General features: G+C 41.8%; 2 protein-coding genes across 11 annotated transcripts; one reads left to right on the top strand and one right to left on the bottom strand.

Annotated features, from left to right (window-relative positions):
- Positions 1-25: 25 nt before the first annotated feature.
- Positions 26-25,930, top strand: alpk1 (alpha-kinase 1). Of its 8 annotated transcripts, XM_049027634.1 has the most exons (18): positions 26-1,620; positions 2,000-2,066; positions 9,314-9,455; positions 10,013-10,093; positions 15,601-15,754; positions 16,047-16,201; positions 16,717-16,915; positions 17,198-17,257; positions 17,848-17,934; positions 18,065-18,141; positions 18,374-18,469; positions 18,802-18,906; positions 19,109-19,247; positions 19,323-21,386; positions 21,558-21,705; positions 21,891-22,053; positions 23,190-23,376; positions 24,169-25,930. In XM_049027634.1, exons 5-18 carry the CDS (start codon positions 15,646-15,648, stop codon positions 24,393-24,395), a joined length of 3,816 nt encoding a protein of 1,271 aa, XP_048883591.1. In that variant the 5' UTR covers positions 26-1,620; positions 2,000-2,066; positions 9,314-9,455; positions 10,013-10,093; positions 15,601-15,645; the 3' UTR covers positions 24,396-25,930. The 8 variants fall into 8 exon arrangements, with proteins under 8 accessions (XP_048883591.1, XP_048883584.1, XP_048883592.1 ...); XM_049027627.1 differs by having other exon boundaries at positions 19,109-21,386; XM_049027635.1 differs by lacking the exon at positions 24,169-25,930 and having other exon boundaries at positions 19,109-21,386; positions 21,891-21,995; positions 23,190-23,361.
- On the bottom strand, positions 7,916-14,367 carry tifa (TRAF interacting protein with forkhead associated domain). Of its 3 annotated transcripts, none has more exons than XM_049027645.1 (2): positions 13,828-14,367; positions 7,916-9,363 (listed from the first exon to the last, which is right to left on the bottom strand). In XM_049027645.1, the coding sequence occupies exon 2, from the start codon at positions 9,327-9,329 to the stop codon at positions 8,736-8,738; it is 594 nt and encodes a 197-aa protein (XP_048883602.1). In that variant the 5' UTR covers positions 9,330-9,363; positions 13,828-14,367; the 3' UTR covers positions 7,916-8,735. The 3 variants fall into 3 exon arrangements, with proteins under 3 accessions (XP_048883602.1, XP_048883600.1, XP_048883601.1); XM_049027643.1 differs by having other exon boundaries at positions 13,896-14,367; XM_049027644.1 differs by lacking the exon at positions 13,828-14,367 and adding an exon at positions 13,427-13,625.
- Positions 25,931-26,525: the final 595 nt, after the last annotated feature.

Raw genomic sequence — 26,525 nt, 5'->3', positions numbered from 1 at the left:
TGTTACAGGTTCAGTGGTTGGGGGGGGGGGGGGGGGGTGTTACTTGGGGGTTGGGTGGACTTGGGGCAGAGGGGGTGGAGACGACACTATTCGGTTTAGGGTCCGTTGTCTTGACGTCGAGTTACAGTGCGATAAACCGAGGAATGAGTGTGCTGGAAGAGACATTGTGCCTTGAATTTGAACACTTGATTTTTATTATTTTTTTTCTTTCTTTTTTTTCTGCCTTGGAAGAGACAACAGGCCAGGGAAGGGAGGGGGGACAAGGAGATGAGTGTGGTTAGTGTGGAAATGGAGATTCAATGAAATGCATCTTTGTGCCAAAAAAATGTTTAGGGTGTTCTTGTCAAATGATAGCCCAGGGGTGCGTTTGCGTCTATGCGTGGTGGGACAGGAAGGGGATTGTGGGTACCAAGACACCGAGCTGTTAAATGGGATCTCATCTGTAATCTGGGAGATGGGCTGGTCAAGCTGTGTGCTGACCTCCACGCGTGGGCTAGGAAAGCAGGCTAATGGCTGCCGGCCCACCTACCAAAGGGCTGTCAGAGGGGGTGGTCCCTTCTCCTCTGGGTGGGGTAGCTGTGCAAAGGTGGTGAGAGGCCCCAAGTTTGCAGTGACATAACTGTAAGGCTTGTGGCAGAATTAACTCTGGGCCATTGCTGGCCTGTCTCGTCGCCATTCCCCCAGTGATAGCTTGGGAAGGCGGGGGGGGGTGGGGGTGACATAGTTGATGCAGCCAGAAAAGTAACGAGCGCCTCTTCCAATCCCACCACGACCACGCTGCACACGCAGCCTAGCTCGCAAACCTGCACTCATCAGCACGGAAGCCTATTTCTGGAGCCCCTGCACCAGGAGTGCCGGAGTCTGCATTCCCGGCGACGTTCCCAGGCCGCGATGGCGTGGGGCTTCCGAGGGGCGAGGCGGCCGTCAGTGCGAGAGATGGAGAGACGAGCGGCAGACGCGCGAGACGAGCGCTCTGGCCGATGGGGATTGTGCGGTCGAAGTCAAGGCCTCAAATGGGCTCTTCTGTTTCGCCTGGGTTTCCGCTCAACATTTGCATTGTTCTTTCTGCATCATTTAAAAAAAAAAAATAAAATGGAAGTGAAATTAATTCCTATCCAAATTTTAATTTGTCAAGTTTTTGGAGGTCTAATTGCATGAGTATAACCTAGCTCTTGTGCATGCTGTATTCTGGGTTAACCTTCATTCTGAAGCCATTGGCATGAAGGCTGTGAACTCAACACTGTGACACTCCCGTGCTGGACTTCAACGTGATACCATATATCCAAATTTACCTGCTCATCACATCAAAGTAAATGGAGAGTACAGTTCAGGCTTAACACTCGTGCTGTCAGTTTCCCCTTGAGGTGTGTTCGCCTGCAGGTGTTGTGAGTCAGTCGCAAAACGATAAAAGAAATGGTAGAACTAAAATAAAGGCCGAGTTTCAAGTCATACTAATTTTGAAAATCCATCTAGTCTATTTGGTATGCGAGTACCTTGGCTATTCAAAGTTAAGGAATGTTGTTTATGGGAAGCAACCTCAGATAAAACGACAGTGTTTGACAAGTTCAGTTTGTGGAATGAAGGAATGAGCCTTACCTGTTTCAGCACGACTGGCGGCAGGTGAGGTTCTGTACCTTAAACTTTGCTGAGTGTATTTTATTTATTATTCCCCTACCGAGTTTGGTGTCGGTCTGTGAGAATGACCAGGTTTGGAGGAAAAGCCCCAGCGACAGCTGGTGAACGACTTTTAATTGTTGCAAGACTAATGGTTTAACTTTTAAGGGAAAAGGGTTAAAGCATAATACATATCAGAGTATGAAAAGTATTTAAGATCTATCACATGCCACGTTTCAAATGTCACTGACCTTGTGCCTTGACGCATATTAGAATATTTTTCAGTGAGGCATTTATAGGTATGAAATATGTGATACTGCAGTGATGTCTTTACATTAAAAACATTGACAGTCAAACTTGCTTTTTTGCCTGTGTTGTGTTTTAGCTTTAAGTGACCATTTCACAGCTACGATGCGCAATGTGGCCACATGCAGCCTCTGCAGGACTTCAGGGTAAGTTGTAAGTCAAACGTACGAAGGCAGCGTTTTATACAGGAATATCTGTTGGGGAACATCTTCATTCTGTTTGTCCATCAGTTTTCCTGGAATACTTATTCAATAAAGGCTTGCTATGAGCCTATCAGGATACCTGATATTTGGTGATTCTTCGGTAAGATCTGAGCATTTGCACCATTTGTCTCATTTATAGTTAAAAACATATTTTTAATTTTAACTTTAATGAATGGTTACTTTGATAAATAGTGAATAAAATTGACTATGATATTAAGCTGTTATTTTATTATTACAAATGGGTAATAATTCTTTGTGCCTGATATGTATATTGGGGGGGGGGGGTGTCACATAGCCAAAGTAGGATTTACATTGAATGGATTTCCTCTGTATACTTCCCTAAAATTATGTACTCAGATGAAGTGTGGCGGCAAACAATGAAGAGAAAAATATAATAACTTTGTGTTTGGCCATTGCCTCGGCAAGTTTCCCTACTGGGTGGGGCCCAGTGTGGATGCACCGGTTGCCCCGCCCTAACGCGCGCTCTACACTGGTGCGTCATACCTCAGGGGTTAGGGGTGTAAATCACACCAGCACTCTGGGGAGTTCACAGGTTCTCAGTGTGTCATGTGGGATTTCTCACACAAAGACATGACCTGTAAATTACATACCACGCAAATGAATGAAAGTTCAAATAATTCAATTTCAGATTCCTCTGTCCAAAGCACATTGTTCCAAGAGTCCTGGTCTCTGTCTAGGTGGGTCTCTGGCAAACTTCAGTGTTGCCAATATGTTTTTTTTTTGACAGCAAGGGTTTCCTCCTTGCACAATTCCCATGGTAAATCAAACGTTTCTTTCTGATGGTAGATGCATGTACCTTGACATCAATTGTGGCAAGAGCTTCCTGCATGACTCTTGATGACATTTCAGGAGTTTTGGAGAGTTCTTTCAGCATCTTGCAGTCTGTTCTTGAGCTGAACTTGCTAGGACAGCCTGTCCTGGCCATGCTGGTAGTTGTTTTAAATGTTCTCCACTTGTAAATTATTTTCCGGACAGTGGAATGGCTGATTCCAAACTCTCTTGAGATCATTTTATATCCCTTCCCAGACTCATATGCATCTACAATCTTCCTTTTGAAGGCCTTGGAAGAGTTCTTTGGAGCTCACCATGGTGATGCCGCTCACTGCAGCAATCAAGAGCAAACCAAACTAAATGTCTGTGGTTTAAATAAGACAGGCTTCACATTCATGTCACTTAAATCATATATACCTTGCACACGCAGTGGGTATAAATAGTTAAAATCCAGGCTTTTGTGATGTAAAAAATTAGGCCATGATAAATAATTGTAACCCCCCCCTTAATGTCACCTATAACTTGTACAATTCAACTGGAAAAACAAACAAATCTGTTAGGAGGGAAAATAAGCTACACAATAAGCTGATGGCATAAGTGTGCACACCTGTAAACAAGTATTTCCTTGAAGCATCTTTTGATTCAGTCTTTTTGGGTAGCAGTCTATCAGCATGCAATATCTTTATATTTGCCCACTCATCCCCGCAGAAGTGCTCCAAATCTGTTACATTGCGAGAGCATCTCTTGTATACAGCCCTCTGCAGGTCAATTTCATGTGAAAGATCCTAAAACAGTTGATAGAAGCAGTTGATGATGCACTGTAGAAGGAAATCTGCATAGAGCAGGGATGGGATTCAAACCCCCAGCCATGGAACTGAAGTGCAGTTGTTTTGCAAAATAATAGGCCCCATCCAGAAAACCTGCAGAAAACAACCAAGTTTTGAAGTGTGTTGGACATAAAAATAGCATATCCACGGTTCCAGAGTTTCTGAATGCAATGTCAGCATAATAACTCTTCATTGGCAGCTACACACATGTGTTTCTGTCAGTACTTGACATGGGCCATTACTCACTGGTATATAGTAGCAGCACCACTTGGGCTTGTTTCCAACAGAAGTAAACCTTAATGGTACAGCAAGTAATGACATCCTAGACAATCACATTTGTCCTACTATATGGCATCCCACTGCCCTTTCCTGTTTCACATGATAATGCCCCAAATCCAGGCCGTGCCCAGCGTACATAGTGCTTTTATGGTACCTTCTCACATTCTATACTCATAATGCTGCAGAGACTGACATGATCTCAGAAACCACACTTCTAAACCAGGCTGCATTTAATTAAAAGTATTCTGAATATCATAGGTATCATAGGTCAATGCCTTTACACAGATCTGAAAGGGTCTTTTTCATTCTTGATGACAGTGTTTCAGTAAATATGAGATGTGGGCTGTACTCGTCTGGCTGGCTGAAGAGATGTTGGTGTGTACACACCTATCTGTGGTGTTTCGCTGCCTGAAAATGGCAGGAGACTGACTGTGTTCATTATATAGACTCGGTCTGAGATGATATAGGTTTGAAGCATGGCGCATTATCCTGCTGGAAGTAGCCATTAGAAGCTGGGTACAGTGTGGCCATAAAGGGATGGACTTGGTCAGCAACAATACTCAGGTAGGCTATGACATTTAAATGATGCACAATTGATACTTGGTGGCCTAAATTGTGCAAAGAAAATATCCCCCCACACCATTATACTACTAGCAGCCTGATTTGTTGATACAAGGTAGGATGGACCCATGATTTCATGCTGTTTACACCAAATTCTCTACCATGTCAATGTTACAGTAGAAACCAACCAGGCAACATTTTCTAATCTTCTGTTGTCCAGTTTTGGTGAGCCTGTGCCCAATGTAGTCTCGCTTTCCTGTTCTTAGCTGACAGGAGTGCCACCCAGTGTGGTCTTCTGCTGTAGCCCATCTACGCCAAGGTTTGATGTGTTGGGCATTCAGAGATGCTCTTCTGCATACCTTAGTTATAACGAGTGGTTATTTGAGTTAATGTTGCCTTTCAATCAGCTTGAACCAGTCTGGCCATTGTTCTCTGACCTCTACCATCAATGAGCCATTTTCACCCAGAGACCCGCTGCTCACTGGATGTTTTTTTCTTTTTTGGTGCCTTCTCTGTAAAGCCTGCACATGGTTGTAATGAGAATCCTAATAGTCCAAGTCAGTGATGGGCTCAGACCCGTTCAGGGGAGTTTCTAGCTATTGGAAAGATCTGTCAGAGTCAGCGCTTGTCTGCTCCAGCCTTCGTGTCACTTCCCCTTTTGGCCAGCAGGTGTCGCTGGCCATCCTGTTCTCCCTTTACCCAAGTCTTTGGTGTGTTTCCCTTGTTCCCCAGATTGCCGTGTGGCAATAAGGGCCGAGTGTGCAACTACAAACCTATCAGTTGTGTGTTCGAATACAGCCACCCTTGTATTTAGTAGATTTTTTTCCCTAGTGGCTGTTTTGAATTATTTTTTGTAGTTCCTGTTTTTTGTGGGTTGCATTCTGTTTTTACTTTTTTTTTTGCTTTGTGCCCTTGGTTTTGTTTTACCTGTCTTTGTTATTTCCCTAGTTTTGGATTCTGTTTCTGAGGGGGGCGGCATGGTGGTGCAGTGGTTAACACTGTTGCCTCACACCTCTGGGGCCCGGGTTCGAGTCTCCGCCTGGGTCACATGTGTGTGGAGTTTGCATGTTCTCCCCATGTCGTCGTGGGGTTTCTTCCGGTTTCCCCCCACAGTCCAAAAACATGCTGAGGCTAATTGGACTTGCTAAATTGCCTATAGGTAGGCTGGTCCCCCATCCTGGGTTGTTCCCTGCCTCGTGCCCATTGCTTCTGGGATAGGCTCCAGACCCCCCCACGACCCAGTAGGATAAGCAGTTTGGGAAATGGATGGATGGATGAATTTCCAAGTTGATTTAATTATTACTAGTTCCACCTGTTGCCCATTTTCTTGTGCCAGACCTTGTTGCTTGTTCTCACCAGTTCTGTGTTTCCTTGGTAGCCTTGTTCCTGATCCTCTCCTGTTCCCTGTGGAGTCATTGACTGTGTTTGTGATGATAGTGTGATGTTGGTTTTGCTGTTTCGTTATGTTTGCGTCCAGGTCTGTATTTTCTCAGTAGATTATTTTTGTTCTGTTAGTTACATCGTTCCTCTGTTTAGTTTTGACCCCTTGTGGTCCTTTTGTTTTGTAGCGTTTTCAGTGTATTCAGTTCCTGTAATAAACCCCGTTTCTGTGGAGCTGCAAGTGGACGATGGTGTGTAGTGATGGAGAAACTGAACCTTTCGCGGTTCTGACAGTGTTTCCCGAAACGTAATGCTCCAAGCTTCAGGCAACGGAGAGTTAACACTGCCATCTGCTGGTAAAAGTCCTCCAATGTCTGATATTGATGGAATTATATGCCCACATTAAAATGAAGTAATGCTTTATTGCCATTCACCCAAGTACATAGGAATTCTTAGTTTCTGCAGATCCCATGTTGCTCCCCTTTTACAGATACACACACATACAGTTGAGACCAATGCTAGTGGTCAGAGTGCATGGCTAGACATTTAGCTGACATCCCTGAAGCTTTTCAGGGCTTAACCTTCTTGTGGTGTTAGGGTCGGCACCAACTCGTTTTTAAGTTTTAAATGCATAAAAGCACCACATTTGAGTCCTGCATCAAGGCTTTTTGACTTTGTCAGGAACCTCTATTTAAACCAAAAAAAAAATCACTAAATTATAAATGCTCTGGTCAAGACTATAACAGCTCTGGTGCTGGGGTCATCACCGACCCCTTTTTAAGTTTAAAATGCGTAAAAGCACCACTTAGATTTCTGTTCTGCAGATTGTCAGGAATCTCTATTTAAACTAAATAAATTAAAACAAAATCGAGGCAAGGCAATGCATGCCCATACATGCAAGGCAAGATAAGACCAATTCAGTTTATTTATATAATTCTCTTGAGGTTTATTTTACCATTATTTTATTTTTTTTAAAACAAGAGGTACGCTGTCAAAAGAAAAGCCCAGAAAGCCACGCCGAAAATATGAAAACCAATCTTTTCATGGAGAAGGAAGCCTAACAAGGTAACCAAGAGATAAGAAACAAATAGGATGATAAATAATTGTTTTGAGGGTATTTTCTGATCGAAGACATCGGTCGGCACCAACCTGTCTAACATAAGAGATAGGAACAGAAAGCTAACACAGGACGAAGGCTAATGGCCTTGGTCAAAGGCCCAATGAGCATTTAACTCTTTATCTGCGGATAAGATTCGAACCGGCAACCTTGTGATCAATAGCACAGAGACCTAACCCTCTGAGTCTGCTATAATACGTTTCCCTCTCCTCTAAAATGATATCTACTGCTGTCTGATTATCTACAGTACTGTGGATGAAACACAGGATGTGGAAATGTTTCAAATGTGCTGCAGCCTCTGCAGTGAAATGTCTTTAGCCCACAAATGTGATAAAAATGATCAAATTCAAGGGAACCAGTACTTTACAGGGGCCCTTGAATACTTAAAATGGTATATAACATTGGGTGGGTGGCTCAGAATTTCTAGGTATGACCCTGAACATGATGTCACATATTGAAATGGAGACCTACAAGGAATTGGAAAATGCAAGGTATGACTCACTTGGAGGGTATAGTGTACTAGAAGAAGGTGATTTCACACTGGAGGGTATAGTGTACTAGAAGAAGGTGATTTCATACTGGAGGGTATAGTGTACTAGAAGAAGGTGATTTCACACTGGTGTTGGGCAGGGCAAGCGGCCCATTATTTTAGCGACTTGAATAATTAACATAAGTGCAGTTTGCCTAAGACTCCAGTGAATACATACAAGTGTTTATTGGAGCAAAAGCTATACAATACTTCCTGATAGAGTTTCAAAGTATTATCAATGGATGGATAGTACATGTCCTCTTATCGCAGTTAAATTATTGTACAGTAGATCATAAAAAGACACAACTTACTTTTGTTCACTTTATTAAACACACAAAATATAGCTTACGTTTGAAATAGTTTTACTGTAAAAAAACAACTTCACAGAAATTTAATAAAAACTAATAAAAAAATGAAGTTTTCTGCAATTCAGCTTGTATGTAAAAGAATTCACATTTGTTTGAAAATACAGCTATGTGAATAAAAGAATGCTTAACTATGCAAAACAAGAAAATGCTACATGGTGATAAACAATATATTAATTGCATGAGTGAAATAAGGAAAAAAAAAACTCAGAAAAATCACACAAAATTAACCCATTAAAAGGTCAAACTCACAGTTAAATTAATATAAAACATGGCTTTTGAAACCATTAAAAATGCTCACCCAATGTCATTCAAGTGACCATAAGCAAATACATCAGCAGCAGACAAAGGATTGAGTAAGGCGATCAAAACAGGTGGTTTTGTCGTCTGGTGGTTTCTGAATGGCTGTAATCAAACAATTTCCCTTGTATCGTAATTCTCTACACCTCTCACAGAATGCTAGAGTGAAGGTTGAGAGAGCAGTTTACTAAAAGATTAGGAAATAGATAACTTTCCCCAAAGAAAGCTTCTGGTTTAGGCTGTTCCCTTTTCGAGGTAGCAATGAAATCAACAGCATATTCATATTTAACCGGATGAACTGCGTTGTGGTTGAGTAATTGCTTAGAAAAGCCTGATAATTGAAATTAAATTCTTGCATGAACACAGATTCTTTGCATAATTGCATTAGGAGCACAATTCAAACTCACATTGGCTGTTTATGGGCAAAAGGTTAACTGCAAAACATGCCAGTTTCGTATTGTCTTAGGAAAAGAGTCCTGTACTTAAGCAGCTCTCATCCATTTCCAGGGGACCCTGGCTATGGCCACTGTTATTTGGATAAAGGGAAGGCTGTAACCCAGTATCCATAACTGGGCTCCTACAGGGTATTCCCAGTCCCACCTCCTGGCAGGGGGACATATGGGCAACCTCAAACTGTACCTCAAAGCTGTCCTTTGCTTCTCCAGGTTCCTGGCACAGTAACAGCTCGTACCCTGCAAAGCGGAGCAGCGCCTTGTCAGGCAGCTGGGCCCACTGCAGATAGCCCAGATCGGCACTGTTGACAGCCAGGCTTCCCCTTTGACTCAGGTTCTGCACCAAAAAATACAGCTGTGAGCTGTGGGCGGTACGGAAAGCCTGCAGGGCCAGTTGCTTGCGGGACACACGAGAGTCATTTAGGACAAACGTGCAGGCTTCCGCGTCACGGCCCAGTCGCAGTGGGTCCTCGGCCGGGTGCTTGAGGCGTCGGCCCAGGGGAAGCAGGCGGTACATGGACTGGACAGACTGCTGGGGGTGGTATAGTTTAATGTGGAGACACGTCCTGCTCTCTTCTGTCTTCTCAGTCTGAGATACATCCATGATGTACTGGCGATAGACCTTCACTTCTGCTGGCCTTCAGTGGAAGAAATGCAAGAGAAATTGGTCAAAGAAAGGACAGAGAACAAGCAAAGAGGACCACAGAGCAGAGACTGGGCCATTTAAAAGGTATTAACAAGAGTATCTGGAAGCGTTTTATTAAATTAATTTGGTACATCTCTCTACACAAATATGCTACAATGGTGACAGGAATACAGGATAGTATAGAATACTTCCCTAGAATGATGCTTCTCTGACTTATCCTAGGGAATCACCCGAAATGCATTCTAATACATGCAAATATACATACAAAACTTAACGCTTATTGGGCTATGAAGGTAACACAAAAAAAGGATCATTAAAGGCATGTTGACTTTCTCTGATATTCTCAGAAAAAGTAACTCAAATCAGGGTAAGAATGCAAATGACGGAAATCACAAATAATTAAAACATTGGAACTTTAAAACTAATAAACAGCATCTCTTGGATGCGTAACAATGACCCCTTTATTATGCAGGATCAAGTTTCAGTTGCAGAACATAATGTTTCAGAAGAATAGAAAAGCAATGCTCAGTAATCCTGGATCGAAATGCAACCATGTCAGTCATGCTGTTTATTATGATAAAAAAAAATATATGTTGGAAACCGCCTATTATTTCATACCCCCACTCTCCCATCCCATCCAGGGTGCCCCCCAGGTTTGTGTCCTATGCTTCAGGCCCCTGCGACCTCCTGCGACCCTGACCAGGATATGGGGCTGTAGGATGGTAAAGATTCTCTGTCTGCGGTCATAATGGCATCTTTCGTGTACTACATTTTGCAGAAATGCAAATTGTTGAGTAATTCCATTTTAATGCAGCATCTGGCATGTGAATTACACATACCTTCCTGAGCTCAGAATTTTATTCATTTATTTTTTTAATTTTCTGTGTGATAGTTCAGAGTTCTTATGGGTGGTAACTTTTTATAATGCCAACTACACAGCTGAGCTTTTGCAAAGCTCAAAATGAGTCCTTTTCATCGGCAAACTCAACTTTTCTTCATCATGGCCCTGTCGCATTAAACTGAAATTTTACATAAGTCTAAACGCATTTTTTTCCAAGAAAGTTCATCTTCTGAACTACTTTAAAGTTCAAGTTTACAGAGAATATAGGTGGGTGGAGACGGGGAAACCCCAAATAATATTAAAAGTGGGCACTGTAAAAGACCTACCTTTTGCTGTCTGTACTCAAATGCAATGAGTATTTGAAAGAAAATTCATGATTTAAATGCTTTTTTCCCCCCATTAGACTCTTACGAAATTATACCAATAACAGAAACATGGTTGAGTGACAATGATGGAGAAGAATATAATATGGATGGTTACATGTTGTTCCACAGAGACCAGATAGGCAAGAAGGGAGGTGGTGTAGCAGTATATGTAAAAAAAAACCTTGCAGGCAAGAGAGCTCACTGATAAAAATTAAAAGTACAGAAGCTTTATGGGTAAAATTAGATGCTAAAAACGCAAATGGCCTGATTGTCGGTGTTTGCTATAGAGCATCTAATGTAGCTGCAGAGGAAAGCAGAATGTTATACAATCATGGCCGAAATTATCGGCACCCCTAGAATTTTTCCAGAAAATGCACTGTATCTCCCAGAAAATTGTTGCAATTAGAAACGTTTTGGTGTACGCATGTTTATTTCCTTTACGTGCATTTGATCAACACAAAAAAGCAGAGAAAAAAAGCGAAGTGTGACATCAAGCCACACAGAACTCCTAAACTGGGCCGGACAAAAGTATTGGCACCTTTTCAAAATTGTAGGTAAATCATTTTACTTCAAGCATATGATGCTCATTTTAACTCACCTGTGGCAAGAAATACTTTAATATTAGCTTAAATACTAGAACTTGTGGCCATAGGTGGAAGATAGTGGGAGAGCATTTTAAAATGAATTTGAGAAAGCACTTCACACAGCATGTAGTTGAAGTACAGAATAGTCTGTTAGTGTAGCACAAGCTAAAACCTTGGGTTACTTGAAATCAGAGCTAAATGAGCCATTAGTTGAGTTCTCCCCAAACGAGTTTGATGAGCTGAATGGCCTCCACTAAAATTTCTTAAGTAATGTAGATCTTTAATGCCATTTTTAACCACATACCGTTAGTTCGGTACAGAGTTAAAAACCAAACCATGTTTCTCTAGGTCCAAGGTACTACATAAATTAACATACGATTAACATATCACAGCCTAACAACGTACGTACAGTCCATAGTATGCAATGTGTGCAAACATTGCAGGACAGCGCGAATACACAGGACAGCTGACTTCGACGAGTGCAATCAGCACAGTAACCCCAATACTGATAAGGAGCAGTTTGTGCAAGGAGGTAGCAATAAAATACATAAATAGCAGTTCTTAACATTTTTAAAGGGAGAGACAACATAAGAAAGACAGGTAGAAAAACACCGTCGTTATTCATTGAGGTTGCAGTAAGATAATAAATACATCCATCCATTTTCCAAACCGCTTATCCTACTGGGTCGCGGGGGGTCCGGAGCCTATCGCGGAAGCAATGGACACGAGGCAGGGAACAACCCAGGATGGGGGGGGGGACCAGCTAATACTGATAAATAGTAGTAAATAATGAAGTGTTAATGAGTTTGTATGTGTGCGTGCGTGTATTCAATTTATTTTTATGCAGCGCCATTCCCAACAGAGTTGTCCCAAAGCGCTTTACATGGATGCGTTGTGATGCATAAAATATCATTAGAGAGAGATCCGGAACGGGAAAAAGGAAGGAAAGAACTTAAAGCCAGAACATACCGGAGAAGAGGAACCAAAAACTCCCAAGTAAGGAGGAAAAAAAAAACCCTGGGGGTCCAACGACGACTAGCTGCCCAACCCCCCGGGTTTTACTGAAAACAGACAGGAGTGGATTTGTTTGCTAAAAGGTAGATACAAGAATACATTTTGCTGTGTGTGGCTATGAAAAACAGTGAAAGGCTTGGAGTAACAAGTCCGTTTTTTATAATAAAATACGAATGTATGCATAATACTAAGTATATACTTAACTGTTACTCGGTCCTCTTTATGAGAAATGCAGCCTTATGCTGTTTTTGAGCCTCAAAAGGCACGTGGGGGGAAGGGTGATTTTTCTCACTTAATTCGATGGTATGCCTATTTCATTTAGGAAGACTTTACGCTATGCTATGCTTTAGGTATACTTCAGGAGGACTTTACGCTGTTAAACAAGTAGTTTAGAGAGACTGGGATTAATGTGTAGTTTCAGTGACTTTTTGTTCAGAGCCTCTTAACTCCTGCACTTATTTTCGATGTTTGAAAGCAAGTAAACGGTACTTTTCCCCAATTACGTGAAACATTTTTTTTAAAAAGTACTATTTCTTAGCTTTCCACTGAGATCTACCTCATTCAAATAGCTATAATAGTAAAAAAGTTACAGTTCACAAGAAAACACTGAATTATCTTTTTGTTCGCGGTGAGAAAGGGCACCGAAACTCGAAGGATTTAAAAAAATAATAATATTTGAGCTCTGGAAAACGTGCAATTCACATATCAGATTTCATCAAAATCGAAAAGGTGACCCAAAAGCTATTTTGGGAATTTGTTTAATTAAATCGGAATAACCCTGTGTGTAATAATGTTATAATGCATTTTATTTTCGTTCCACACGTAACTAAAGTTCTCGGCGCAAACTCATTTACTGTCAGTAAAGCAATATTATAAGTATGAATTCACTTGCTTCTTGTTTACACATATGACCGAAACACATTAGTTGCAACAATAAAACCAAACAAGGTTCCATAGCACTTCGTGCTTTGGACCCTTAATAAAGTCACCGTATAAGATGACATATACTATGAACATATACTGTGAACACAATAACAATAATAACGCGCTATAATAAACAAAAGCAAACGCGTTGAATTTTACTTTTTAAAATATTCAAGAAGATATATGGCATATAACGGAAAAATAATATTCCATTAAACAAAGAGGTTCAGACCGCAGCCAAAAATATCTACTCCTATAGGAGCAGGACGCCGGCACCACCGGATTTATTCGCGGCTCCAAATAAATCCGCAGCAATCCCCTACTTACCCTCCTGTAATGCCGCTTGTTCCAGCCGAGCTAAGCAATAAACAGAGAAGTCCAGAAAGTGCATGTAAACGTTTATTTACAGCAAAAAAAGACTATCCCACTAGTTTGCAATCTTTAAGACGCCTAGGCGAAGAAACGGAAGCAACAGGATACCCTACACCGATTACGTAACCGCCGTTAGACAGCGCTAATAGGCTCTTCTTACAGTAACCGGATGCGCTGTTCTTTGTTGGGAAATTCCAACATTTCAAAACCTGGGTTAGTTTTAATTTTGCTTTCATTCGCTTCTATATTAATAGCACAATAGTCATTCGACTTGTATTACAGTACGTGAAATGACCAGTAAATTACCAGATTCTGAAATATTTACGTGTAACGTTTTAATAGGTAATTACACTTACAGTTCATTGTGTTGATTGGGGGCACTCCATGGATCGTGGGGATTTCCTTAACTCCAGGGGTCCCTTACCTCATAAGCAGGTCTCCTCGTTAATACAATTTATTCCCTCGGTGGCTGGAAATTATATCACCATGTTCAATTCCATCATGTTCAAAAAATCTAATTGATGGGGTTATCAGAGTGGCACTAATGTAGCAGAGGCATCCGGCTGGGGGTCCAGGGCTGTGCCCTCCTGAGATGAAAATCCCTCTAAAGTAGATTTTAAATACATCTTTCTAGAACAGTCGAACAAAGCTGGAAGAAGGAAAATATTGCAAATCTGTATTTGTCACGGGACAATTGTCAATTCGCCCTCATGACGGAAAAAGTAAACGGACTGCAGACCTAGAAAAAAAAATCACAACCGAATCAATATTGATTAGGCTACTCAGTATTGATTGCGGCAGGTTCAAACTGAAAGATACAGGCTCTGTGTTAAACGTATAGCAATTTAACACGGACTCGTACTTCTTAAAGTTTTGCAGTGTTTAAAGTTGTTACTACGGGAGTCAGTAAGTAGGAGGAGGGGTTTAAATGTCCAAGCAGTTTGCAATTTCACATGCTGTAGACACAAAAAAATATCACGTCCGTCATGCTGCCTAATTAAACAGGGTAGCGGTTCTAGATTTTTATTTTTAGTATTTTAATTGAGATGCTGTGTTACTAGTAAAATAATATGCAGAAAACTTAAATTAAGAGTTATTAAAAACGAAAACAACAACAAAAAAACGTCGTAGGGTTAAAACAAGTACACTCTAAATAGATAAACCAAGAGAGAGGCTGATTTTAATATTGATTACACTGTTCATCGCACGCGAGTCCGAGTTACTCCACACCCGGAAGAAATACGTCCCAGTTTTTGTCTTGGTGTTGCCAGCACTTCGGATCGCCTCCGGTATTTTCATTTTGTATAATTGGCTGCGATTTTAGAAGTGAGTACCGACTTTATCTTGAATAATCCATTTGGGAAAAAATACGTTTTCAAAAATTCCGTTTTATTCTTTAATAGCCTATGGGACAATCCCGTGCTATATGAAAAATGACGGGTGACAACTGTGTGTTGAGATCATGTCGTTCAGATTTCTGATGTTTTGAATGAGCTGGAATGAAAAGTTTCCAGACTTTTTTAACCCACTGCTTTAATTTCTAGGGTGTCTATGTAATCGAGTCTAGATTTAATTTCTTAACGGAAGATTACTGGTAGATGTGTTATACATCTACGATACCTGTACGTGACACTAAAACCCGTGTAATGAAATAACAGCTGTGTTACAGTGTTCAAGATACATACACCTTTTTAATTTCACAAGCGATCCGAGTCTAGTAGGTTACACAGCGCGTGTTCCGGATTAAGATGTTTTTCGGTTCGGAGTGCGCCAATGGAATAATACGTACAGTCGGCATATTTACCGTAATATGATTGACAATTACACAAAACAATTTTTGGGGCATAGTGAAGTGGTTGTTTTTGTCATTTTCTCAAACAGGTAAATGGTATCCACCTATATCCAATGACTCGAGCCCATTTTATCAATATCACATAAAAAAATAACGTAATATAAACCATTTGCAGTGTTTTATTTTGTTGTACAAGTAGTTGAAAGCACGACGTAGGAGGTCATATACCAGGGACTAGGTAGCCGAGTCCTAACCATGATCCTTAGCCCTCTGATATGAGACAAGACTGCGTGACTACTCTGCGGACCTTGTTTTAAAATGTGTTCTGCACTAACAGATCTCCAGGAATCGGCATCCACGGTGAGGGCAGGCTTCAGTGGCCATGAACAACCAGGAGGTGGTGGCCCTGCTGGAGGAGAGCAGACAGGCTGCAGCTGCTGGGCTAGCACAGCCCTCAGAGGAGGACAAAGTGGAGTTCCAGAGGTGTCAGGGTGAGGGACCACACGTCACTCTATTTACATTTTGTGAGAAATCACCACCTAATGAACTGCTGGACCATTCTGCAAAATGAATGAATGATATGAAGCTTTTGCTCTTTTAAGGTCACTCCGTTAGCGTAATAAACTTTTTTTTTTAAATTATACACAGAATGTAAATAAATATTATTGTTCAGCTAGTGTTGTAAGTCATTGTAAAAAACATATACCAATGTAATTTTTTGACCAAGTCAAATCCTAGAGTTTTGGTATATTTAAGTCTGCAACTGTTGACTCTGACTCCCAGCATCCCTCTCTGCTGAACTGAGCATGCTCCTGGAGGAGGCTGTAGCGATGAAGTGGCCCTTTGTCCCAGAGAAATGGCAGTACAAGGAATCAGTAACTTCAGAGGACAAAACCAACCTTCAGGATCTCATCAGCGAGCATCTGCCCCAGTTACTGGTGATGGGATGATCCAGATTTTTTTAAAGTCGCTAAAAATATCTGCTAAAGAGCCAATGATAATAATACAATTGCTAACTTGGGAAGTACTAACTTGTTTGCGAGTGTAGAGGTAAAATGGAAGTATGTACAACACAATTAGTTATATACTGGAATGGGATTGCATGCACCTTCGTACTGGACTCCTAAAACCTTCAGTGATATTAATTTTGTGTCAGTTATTTTTAAAGGAAGCATTTACAGATGCGTGAATTCCAGGAAGAGCAAATAATATGAAATTTTGCCATATTAGAATCAGAATGCCTTTATTTTCACTGTACTTGGTATAAAAACAGAGGTCAAGACATTAAGATTATAGACATTTGAAGGGAAATTTGGCCCCTGCGATTTAAAAGAAACAAACTTATTAGAACTTTAATGGAATCTCATTCAGTGATGGTTTTTTCACTATAGCTCATTTACAGACTGGGGAATCTGCTTGGGGTCTCTCTGGGGTCTTTGTCGCTCTTTTACAGAAATTTCTCAGGGCCAGTATTGAGGTCGGGGACTCGCAGTTTGCCATCTCTGTCGTGTTCCTGGTAGACCGCTTCCTGTACTGGGCAGATGCCTCCAAGAAGCTGCTGTGTATCGTTAAGTCTCTGCACAAGCAATATCCAGCTACTCCCATCCCCCCCCAAGTGGTCATTCGACAAGCCCGTCTCTCTGTTAACTCCGGTACGTCATCTGGCCACTGATCTCCGGTCAGAGGAGACTGAGCGGTTAGTGCATGTGGAGTGTGGGTTTGGAATGGAATTTCTGGAATGTTGTAGGCCAATAACACCTTAAGTGTATTTTGAACAAAAGGACGTTTTTGAAGACTCTCCTTATTTTTAATTTGTCTTGCTTGTATGAATTACACCAATTTCTTTCAAGTATTTCATGAATTTACAGGTAAAAGCAGAATTTCAGTGTTTTATAGAAATCGCTGCCATTTTGACATGTTCGTTCTCACTGCAGGTAAAATACAAAAAGCAGAGTATATCCTCAGCAGTTTGATTAACAACTGTGGAGCCACAGGTATGTGATGTTGGTGTCTGAGGGCAACCGCTCTGCTGCATGTTAGTTCTTCCTCTTTTCTTTGTCTTTACTTCGTCTGTTGATGATACGACATTTAGGCAGTGTGTGGCTTTGTAGGTTAGGGCTCTGTGCCAGTGACCGGAAGGTCACTGGTTCGAATCCCATGCCTGGCAGAGTGATGTCACCGTTGGGGCCTTGAGCAAGACCCTTAACCTAAGGGATTGGCTAACCCTGCTCACTGATTCTCACTTGTATGTCCCTCCGGACGAAAGCCCCTGCTGAATAAGTGTAAATATACCGGCGTTCCCAGGCCAACTAAGAAATGAACGTGCATCCCACCTTACGGAGATGGATGGGAAATGCTGGTATACTATGCTTGGCTGCCTCTGTGGTTGTTTTTCTTTTCTCTTTTAAAAAGATCAGTGGTTATTGTTGACACCACAGCACACAGCGCACAACAACGAAATGTGTCCTTTGCATTTAACCCACACGTGACGTTTCATGCACCTTTGAAATGTGTGTTGTTTCCGATAGGCCGGGAGTGCTTTTCTTTGCTGATCACCATTACCTGTGTGTGTGTGTGTCGTCAGGGCACTGGCTTTACCATACAGATAGTGAGCGGACTCTTGTCCAGGCAGTCAGTATCCAGATACGAGGGCAGGTCCTGCAGAAGCTCGGTAAGCCGTGTCGGGGTATTTCTGCTGGATGGAGGCTGTGCTTCCTTCTGCATGTGTATGATTGTGCTCAGCTGGGTGGGTCTGGGTAACACATTTATTTAATGTTTTGATTGAGTGTTTTGTGTTTCAGGACTGTGGCTTGAAGCTGCTGAGCTGATATGGGCGTCTCTTGTCGGGTTGTTTGCCCTCCCTCTACCTGACAAGAAGGTACACATGTCCTCTATAAAATGATAGTGCCTTAGAATTATTACAGCCATATATAGCTCCAGAAAAAATTGAGGCCGCTTTATATTTTTACAAAATCTGAATTTTTAAATCCTGGTTTAATCCTGCTTCTGCTGGCAGAAGGCTGCTTCTGTGCTCAAAGTTTCTAAAACAGCAGTATACAACCCATATGTTGAGCTGGGGGAGGTTCACTGGTAATATAATTATCTTCCAGGGCATTGGAACATCCCTTGGGCTGTTGGCTAGCATTCTGGTGTCCATGAGCGACAAAGACTTTCATGCTTTTACAACCTGTCCCCAAATTGACTTGGTAAGTTAGCATGCTCAGACAGTGGTTTTATTCCAACACCTGAAGTTCTAACTGCTTGTAATCAGTTTCCTCAAAACTGGTTATGGCTCCGTAACACCCAGCTATGTGGCAAATCCTGTCTGTCTCCATGTGATATTTCTACCTTGCTGTTCATCAGATTATGAAACGTTGTCAGGTTATAATTGTTTTGCCATTTGTGTGAGATCAGATTTTTATCGTAAAGACAAAAAATTTTAATTAATAACCTCGTGAAGGAGTATAATCAACTATGGTGTTTTTTTGTATTTGTCAAAAGTTGATTAATAGTGTGTGCCTGTTTTTCACTTATGAAGTCCTTCCTGAAAGCGAAAGGGCATCGTCTCCTAACAGCAGCTGAGGCAGCCAAGATGGCTGTGGTCTACAGCCAGTATACCTCCCTTTATGTGTTGTCCAATGTGGTGAGTTCTTTTATTAACAAGATGGGTTTCAGTACAGAACTGAAATGAATTAAGGGCAGTTAAACGGTGTCTATAGGGAATACCAATGTAAGGACTGTTTAGCTGATTGAAATTGAGCAGGTGGGTTGCATTAGGTGCTATTGTTTTCATCAATTCGTAATATTATTTCTTTCTTACTCTAATTTGCCTTCTGTTCTTGCAGGTGATCCAAGGAAACTGCCTTCTGTCCTTTACTTTTTCTCCAAGCTGTCCCAAGGCACAAAGAGAAGTCTTCCTCACCCAAGCCAAGGAGGCCTTTGAAATTGGCCTACTAACTAAGACTAAAGATGAGGCAGTGCCCAGTAAGCTAGAGCTTCACTTGTTTGTTAAGGCAGCCTTCTCTTTAGTTGTTACTCAGAGATGGCTTGGATTCCCAGCAGGGACAGTTGTCCAGGCCAGGCAGATATGTCAAGAGGCTATGGAGAGACTACATGCCTACAGCTTGGCAAGTGGCCCAGACAAGGATCGGTTGAGTATGGAGATTATGTCCTTGGTGGGTGAGGTGAAAACACTCTTCCAAATTCAACCTTTCTTAAACTCAGATGAGAGGTCCTTCATCCCCAATAGCTATAAATCCATGGAGGAAGTCCCTGTGAAGTTTTCAATGGCAAGTTTCTCTGAAGTTATAGGGAGGTTCAGTCAGTACCATGCCTCAGTCTGTGATGCCTTTGCCACGTCAGACGATCCAAGTAAGAGTGGCTGTAAGGGCTCGTATGGACCTTGCATCACAGCATTGAAGACGGTCACGGAAACCCCCGACACAGCATGTGCTTTGGGGAACCACTCAGATCTGAGAAATGCTGAGGGACCTCCAGCCAAAAGTTGGGGGAAACAGAGAGAACAGAGGGATAGCATGGGGAAGCAGGGAGGGACCTCCAGGGCTTGCTTACTGCCATCAAGAAAATATGCTTCCTCTACTTATCTAAGAGCTCCACAATATCAGGGGTACAGCTCTACTACTCTCGTTGATGCACAGTGTCCCACAGAAGATGGTGATAAGGTGTGGGAAAATAGCAGTAATGAATCAATAACCTTTGGAATGGCTAGTATAGATAAAGCAAGAGAGGCAGATAAGTACAGAGAAAGGACCAGGTCATCTACCAGCTCCCTCGGTGATAGCTGGGGTTCACTCTCCTCTTGGCAGAAGGGATCACTCTCCGATGCAGGCTCTTCACATAGCATGGGAGGGGTCAGCGAGGAAGAATTTACTTCTCTGTATGCAGTGGCAGTGGATAGAAGGGTTGATATGAACTGTCCCACAATGCTCACTGAAGAGAATGAACAGATAGGCTGGTCTGAAATCACTGCGCCTGAAAATCTGGTGATAGGTGACATGAAAAGCCTGGCTGGTGAAGTGATGAATTTTTCCAGCTGTAATATTGGCTCACTGTCTTCGTGGCAAACTCCATGTATACCGGAAAAAGGGCATAAGGACGTCCAAGGACATGTCAGGTTACGAAGTACAGATAGTCTGGAATGGGAAGTTGACATGCTCTGCCCCACAGAACCTGACAGAGAACTAGAGGAACCTAAACAGCATGGGAACAGTGTCAACGAAAGTGACATCTGGCAACTTGATGGGTGCACTGAGAGGCTGAGGTCATCCTCCAGCTCTCTTGGTGACAGCTGGGGTTCACTGTCTTCCTGGCAGAAAATATCACCCTTTGACAACAGTTCTTCACTTACCAAGAACAAGGGTAGCAGTCGAATTGCAGAAGGACTGGATGAGAGGGCATTTATGAGTTGTCTCACAGAATCAGATGAGTTGGACAGACAGAGTGGTTGGACTGAAAACAAGAGGAATTGTGGACCTATTCGATCAGAAAAAGTGAAACCAAAACAGCCAGGTGAAAACCTCCAACCACAAACATCTCCAATGAAGGCAAATGTAGGGGTTAGCCATCCAAGCATGATCAATCAGTCACCCCCCTCAGTCAACTTTTTCAAGAGCGTGGTACCCCACACAGGTCAAGTGCTGCTTAGTCAGCACCAAGGACCTAAACACCCGTTGGTCAAAGACTTAAGTGTCTGGAGTGGCTCCAGTGCACTGCATGCAGTTGATCCTGAGGCAGAGACTGAGGATAACATGCCTTCAGATTCCCTCTTTCAAAGTTCACCTGTCATAGTCCATGCGGGTGCTTGCCCGAAAGCATCTCCTTCAACAGACACGGAAAGCTCTTTTGTTCTTACAGGGGATGAAAAGAGTGAAGGGGACATTGGATGGCCACATATGAATAACCGGAAGCCCTCGATAAATAGCAGTCCATCTTGTACGCGTTGTCTATGGCAGTGCATGATGGTTAGTGAAGTCCCTGGGCAACGCTGTACACTAACTGAGCAGGACTACAAATCCTTGATTTCAGGAGTGTGTCATGATTGTCTTTTACACAGACTGAACAACACAGGGATATTCAAACTAAAAAAATTGAACAGTGTCTACCGTAAGTACCATTTTTGTGTTCATAATTGTAATGCAAAAATACACAATATGTGAAATGCTATAATCTTGTTTTTTATAGAGTTTCGTGTGGAACTTGTAGAATATATAAAATTTTGGGTGCATAAGTGTATGGACAATATACATCAGTTAGCTGCCTTTATGATCATGCTAGGTGCACTACTTCTGAAGTACTCTAAGGCGGCAGGCCTTTGGACGGCATGGGAGACTGAGGTTTACGTCGGAGATTCTATGGGCAAACAAGGCATGCAGAGAACTGCATTCTGGGTACAGTTTCTACACCAGGAGGAGATGCTGGGCTGGTATGCAGATAGTTTGTTCCATATTATAGTCTAAGGAGAACCGGTCAAAAAAACACTCTCCCGGCATTTACCCAGTGTCTATCAGCAAAAGTATATGAATGGATCACTGGGGTGCATAATTAGCCTCACAGTTGTTGTTTTGAGTTCTTTGGAGAAGTGTGCTTAACCCTCATGTCTTACCCTAGTTATGTTGGGAAGGAATACCTCACAGCAAAAGAGCTGCATTATCACCTGAATGATGTGGAAAGGCAGATGACGGCACAGCATTATGTGACAGAGTTCAACAAGAGGTTGTATGAGAAAAGGATTGCAATGCAGATTTTCTTCATTCCCTCTGAGGTGTTGTTGGTATGTCACTCAGCCTACTGACTCCTCCAGACCATCTTCATCCATCATCTTTGCAATTGTGGTTGCTGGAGCTGGGCAATACATCGATAAAATATAGTATCTTGATAATGAACATGTGGGCAGCATGACGATGTGGTGGTTAACACTGTCACCTCACACCTCTGGGACCTGGGTTCTAGTCTCTGCCAGGATTCCATGTATGTGGAGTTTGCATGTTCTCCTTGTGTCATTGTGGGGTTTCCTCTGGGTACTCCAGTTTCCCCCCGCAGTCCAAAAACATGCTGAGGCTAATTGTAGTTGCCAAATTGTCTGTAGGTATGCATGTGTGAATGTGCCCTGTGATGGGTTGGTGCCCCATCCTGAGTTATTCCCTGCCTTGCACCCATAGCCTCTGGGATAGGCTCCGGACCCCCCACGACTCTGAACAGGATAAGTAGTTACAGAAAATGGAAAAATGGATGGAATAGGAACATCCATATCGTTCAATATTGCTAATATCATAATATAGCCTAAACAAAATTCCTCTTCTTGCGTAAAGTTATAAATTCCATTACGATATGAGTTTGTTGTTGGTGTAATTTGTCATCATACCAGTCACATGCTCCAAAACTGTATTAGTAAAGAAATTTAATCATGATAATCAGAAAAACGCACCTGTCATAAACAATGCGTTATTTTCCATTTATATAAGTACAGGTACACTGGAAGGCTCCTTCACACATATCCCATCTTGCCCTCCTCTGAGACGGCAGGGTCAGCCATTTATCCAGCACCCTGTAGCATTTTGAAGGGTTAAGGATCTTGCTCATGGGCCCAATGGATATGTGACTGTTCTGCCAAGGACAGCCTCGTTTATTCCTAGTGGAGCTCCATGTCTCACCATGTCTATAATCATACAGTTAATGCTTTATTAATAGGAAAAGTTGACTCTTGTGCTAGACATTAAAGAATATTGTGTTTTATCAAAAAGTACTCTAAAGAAATGATGCATAATCTTAATCAGCAATGTATTTTTATTAACCTCAGAACTAACTATTTTCTATCAGAAAATTTAGTGACATACTTATGTGTATGAGATTTCCTTCACAAAAGTGTCTTCTTGTAGGTTAAAGTTTACATTTTGCTGTATTCATCAGATTTTGGAAGGCGACGTCATTGTGGGCTGCATGACGGTGGAGCCGTATATGTTAGGAGAATTTGTGAAGTTGACCAACAACACAACGAAAGTGGTTCGAGATTATAAAGCCACAGACTATGCCATTGCCTTTGGCCATTTTACCTTTGAATTCTCTGGAGGCACAGAGGTTGTTGTAGATCTTCAAGGTATGCCTACGTGTTCTATACCGTGCAAGCGCCATAGAACAGGAGGCTTGTGTATCAAAGACTGTTTTGAATTAAATTAACTGGACTGCAGTTGATAATAAGCTAACTGAAGTACATATGTTGAAGCAATCCACAGACATAGCAATTGTGATGAATTAGAGGAGGTATTCATGCCAAAATTTGTAATGTTACCTATAGTCAATGAAAGGGACGGGTTCTTAGACACAGTGTCCCGAACAGTACAATAAACTAGCAGTTAATGGAGGAATATGCTATTTGTAGATTAGAAATCATGAGTTTGAACAATTTGACTAGAGGTCAAATAGCAAATAATGAAAATGATAATGACAAAAATGCACGTTCTTACCTGGTCCCTCAAAGTTTGGTGAGGTTGTACATTACTGATGACTCAAGGCACAGATGTAACGTAAAGTGATTTAATCTGTTGAATGAATGATTATCCAAAATTAACTTTATATGGTGACTCAAACAGAAATTACTTTGACAAATGTTTTTTTTTTTTTCCATCCAGCTATTAATACTCTTGAGTTAATCTTGCTCTCGTTTGCAAAATGTATGTGATCAAATCTGTGTGTGTTTGAAGAGAGTCTGTTTTTAATAAAGCCAGTTTGGTTGGCATGGATGAGACCTGAGATTAGAGCCAATCTAGACTGCCAATGCCTTGTTTATAATTTCGAGGTTAGTGTTGATCAGCGACGGCTTGAAGAGAGTGCTGAGTCATTGCCTGGCTTAAGCTGTCCTGAGATTATGGCTCTCTCTCTCTCTCCACAGGTTGGGTGACAGCAAATGGAAAGGGGCTCACCTACCTGACAGACCCTCAGATCCATTCCCTCAGGGAAGCTGGCAGCAGGATGAACTTCGGAGAAAGGGGCATTAGAAACTTTCTGGAGGCCCAGCATGGGCCCAAGTGCAATGACATCTGCAGCAGGCTGGCTCTTGACTGTCTAGGAAGCCCTGGGAAGGCTGGTGGTTTTACGGTTAAGGAGCAGGACTTATAAGCAGAAGAGTAAGGGAAGGCATCTGTCGTACATACCTTCAGTACCGGTTCTGTTAATGAGGAGGTGTGTGACCTTGTATCGAGATGCTTGACAATCAGCCCTGGTTTCCCCCAGTGCTTACTCTCCCCAGTGCTCGTCTGCCTATACACACGGCCCCACTTTTAGTGACCCTTCAATCAAACCCCTGAAGTTATCAGATAACACCATAGTAATTGGTATCATCCAAGATGACACTAAGTCTTTCTACAAATTGGGTTTCTGCCTACCCAATGGTACTGCAAAACATGAATGTGGAGATTAGCATGCACAACAGTGGCCTCCTGCCACTGCCCCCTCTTATAATACAGGGCAGCATAGTAATCACTCTGGAGACATTCGGGTTCCTAGGGACCACATTTTTCTCAGGACTTTAAGTGGACAATGAAAACCAACCAGGCCCAGCATAGAATTTACTTCCTATAGCAGCTGAACACACACACACACACAAACACACCAATTCAGTAGAAATTAGCAGAGAACTTAGCTTCTTCTGCATCCAAAGAGGGCCATGAAAATCATTTGACTCGACTGCAGCATTCATAAATGAACGATTCTAAGAAAATGACATGAGAATCTGTTTCTTTATATTTTGTATATTCTGTAACCAGTGGTCGAGTTGTAAAAGTACTTCGAGGGGATGTGGGGGTCCCCCATGAGAAAATTTGCTGAGCAGATAGTGTTTCAGAAGAGAGATCACCTGTTAAGTACCCTGATGTAGTTGGTAGATTTCCATTACTATGATTGAAATTACACAAAACAGTTTAGGGGGGTAGTAAGGAGGGACCGCATATTTTCAAGGGGGTACCAAGGTAGATAATGTTATAATGAGTTTTAATGCTTATTATGAAGTATTCACAGAAAAATTACAATAGGCAATAAATTGCACCTAATTTGGGCAAATATAAATGTCAGTGAAACAACTGAGCGTGGATAAATGTCAGCTGAAGAGTTCATCCATCCATCCATTTTCCAAACCGCTTATCCTATTGGGTCGCGGTGCTGAAGAGTTCACTAAATCATTAAAAGAATGACGACTTACATTTGTAATTCACAGTACGATGGTGTCACTGTCCCCAAAATCAATATATTGGGAAAACACCAATCTGGCAATCACTTTAATTGATCTTGGAATGGAATAAATGAAAGACTCAATAGATGAATGAAAATGTATTAAAGAAAATGTATTGAATACTGAGAACTTCAAGTCCAGAAATCACAGATCCTCTGAAGGAGCAAAGAATCCGGATGTCACCAAACCCATTAGAGATGGATGATACTATAGATTTTTAATTCAATACTGATACAAGTATTTTGTGAACTAGTATTATTGATAGGGAATACCTCATATTTTTAAATTTCATCATTTAATAATGGAATGACTAATTTTAAATGATTATGAATCTGTAATGGTCAGTGTATGCTTATCAAAGTAAATCCCACTAAACAAGATGTATAATACTGTATTTATTGCAAAATAAAAATTAAGATTTACTTAATATGTGTAAAAAAAAATGTGTTGGGATTCCTGCATTTTTGTGATAAGTGTACATGAGGAAGTGAATTTTCCGGGAGGATATAGCGACCATATTCCAGGCAAATGAACCTTCGTCTTCGATTGTCATGCCTGTCTCGTACGTTCCTCGTGTGTGCCACGCCCCCTGATTACCCACGTGCACTTCCCTGATCGTCTCCATCGGTGTCTGCTTATTTTGATTGGTCCTGTCCTATTTAAGTCCTGGTCTTGCTTGTCTCCCCTGTCCGTCATTGTGGTTATGGTGTGGTTGAATGTATCCAGTCCCTGGTCCCACAATAAACCCCATACTTTGCCCCGATTTCTACCTGTTTGCCTGCTCATTCCACGCCTGCCCGCACGATCGCCGCAAGGTTCTGCCCCGATCGTGACATCGATACTTTCAAATGGCAATTTATACCAACTGAGAAACATTTTATTACGGAAGTATTGATATTGAAGTAGGACTGTCTATGCATCCATCCTTAATATGCAGTTTCCCACTGTCATACCCCTAACCCTAATTTCAGTCAGATTTTACATGTCAGATTTACTTTCCTATTCCATTCACAGCATCTCAT

The sequence above is a fragment of the Brienomyrus brachyistius genome, chromosome 10, assembly GCF_023856365.1.
Source record: "Brienomyrus brachyistius isolate T26 chromosome 10, BBRACH_0.4, whole genome shotgun sequence".
NCBI lineage: Eukaryota > Metazoa > Chordata > Actinopteri > Osteoglossiformes > Mormyridae > Brienomyrus > Brienomyrus brachyistius.
Note: the sequence above shows the minus strand (reverse complement) of the source record. Positions and strands in the feature narration are given on the sequence as shown.

What these genes read in the sequence shown, in the direction of transcription:
- alpk1 (XM_049027630.1), top strand. Translation starts at nt 15,646, where the DNA reads ATGAACAACCAGGAGGTGGTGGCCCTGCTGGAGGAGAGCAGACAGGCT. An exon ending in GGAGTTCCAGAGGTGTCAGG is followed by an intron (nt 15,755 to 16,046) that starts GTGAGGGACCAC and finishes TCTGACTCCCAG; the next exon opens with CATCCCTCTCTGCTGAACTG. An exon ending in TTTATGTGTTGTCCAATGTG is followed by an intron (nt 18,907 to 19,108) that starts GTGAGTTCTTTT and finishes CTGTTCTTGCAG; the next exon opens with GTGATCCAAGGAAACTGCCT.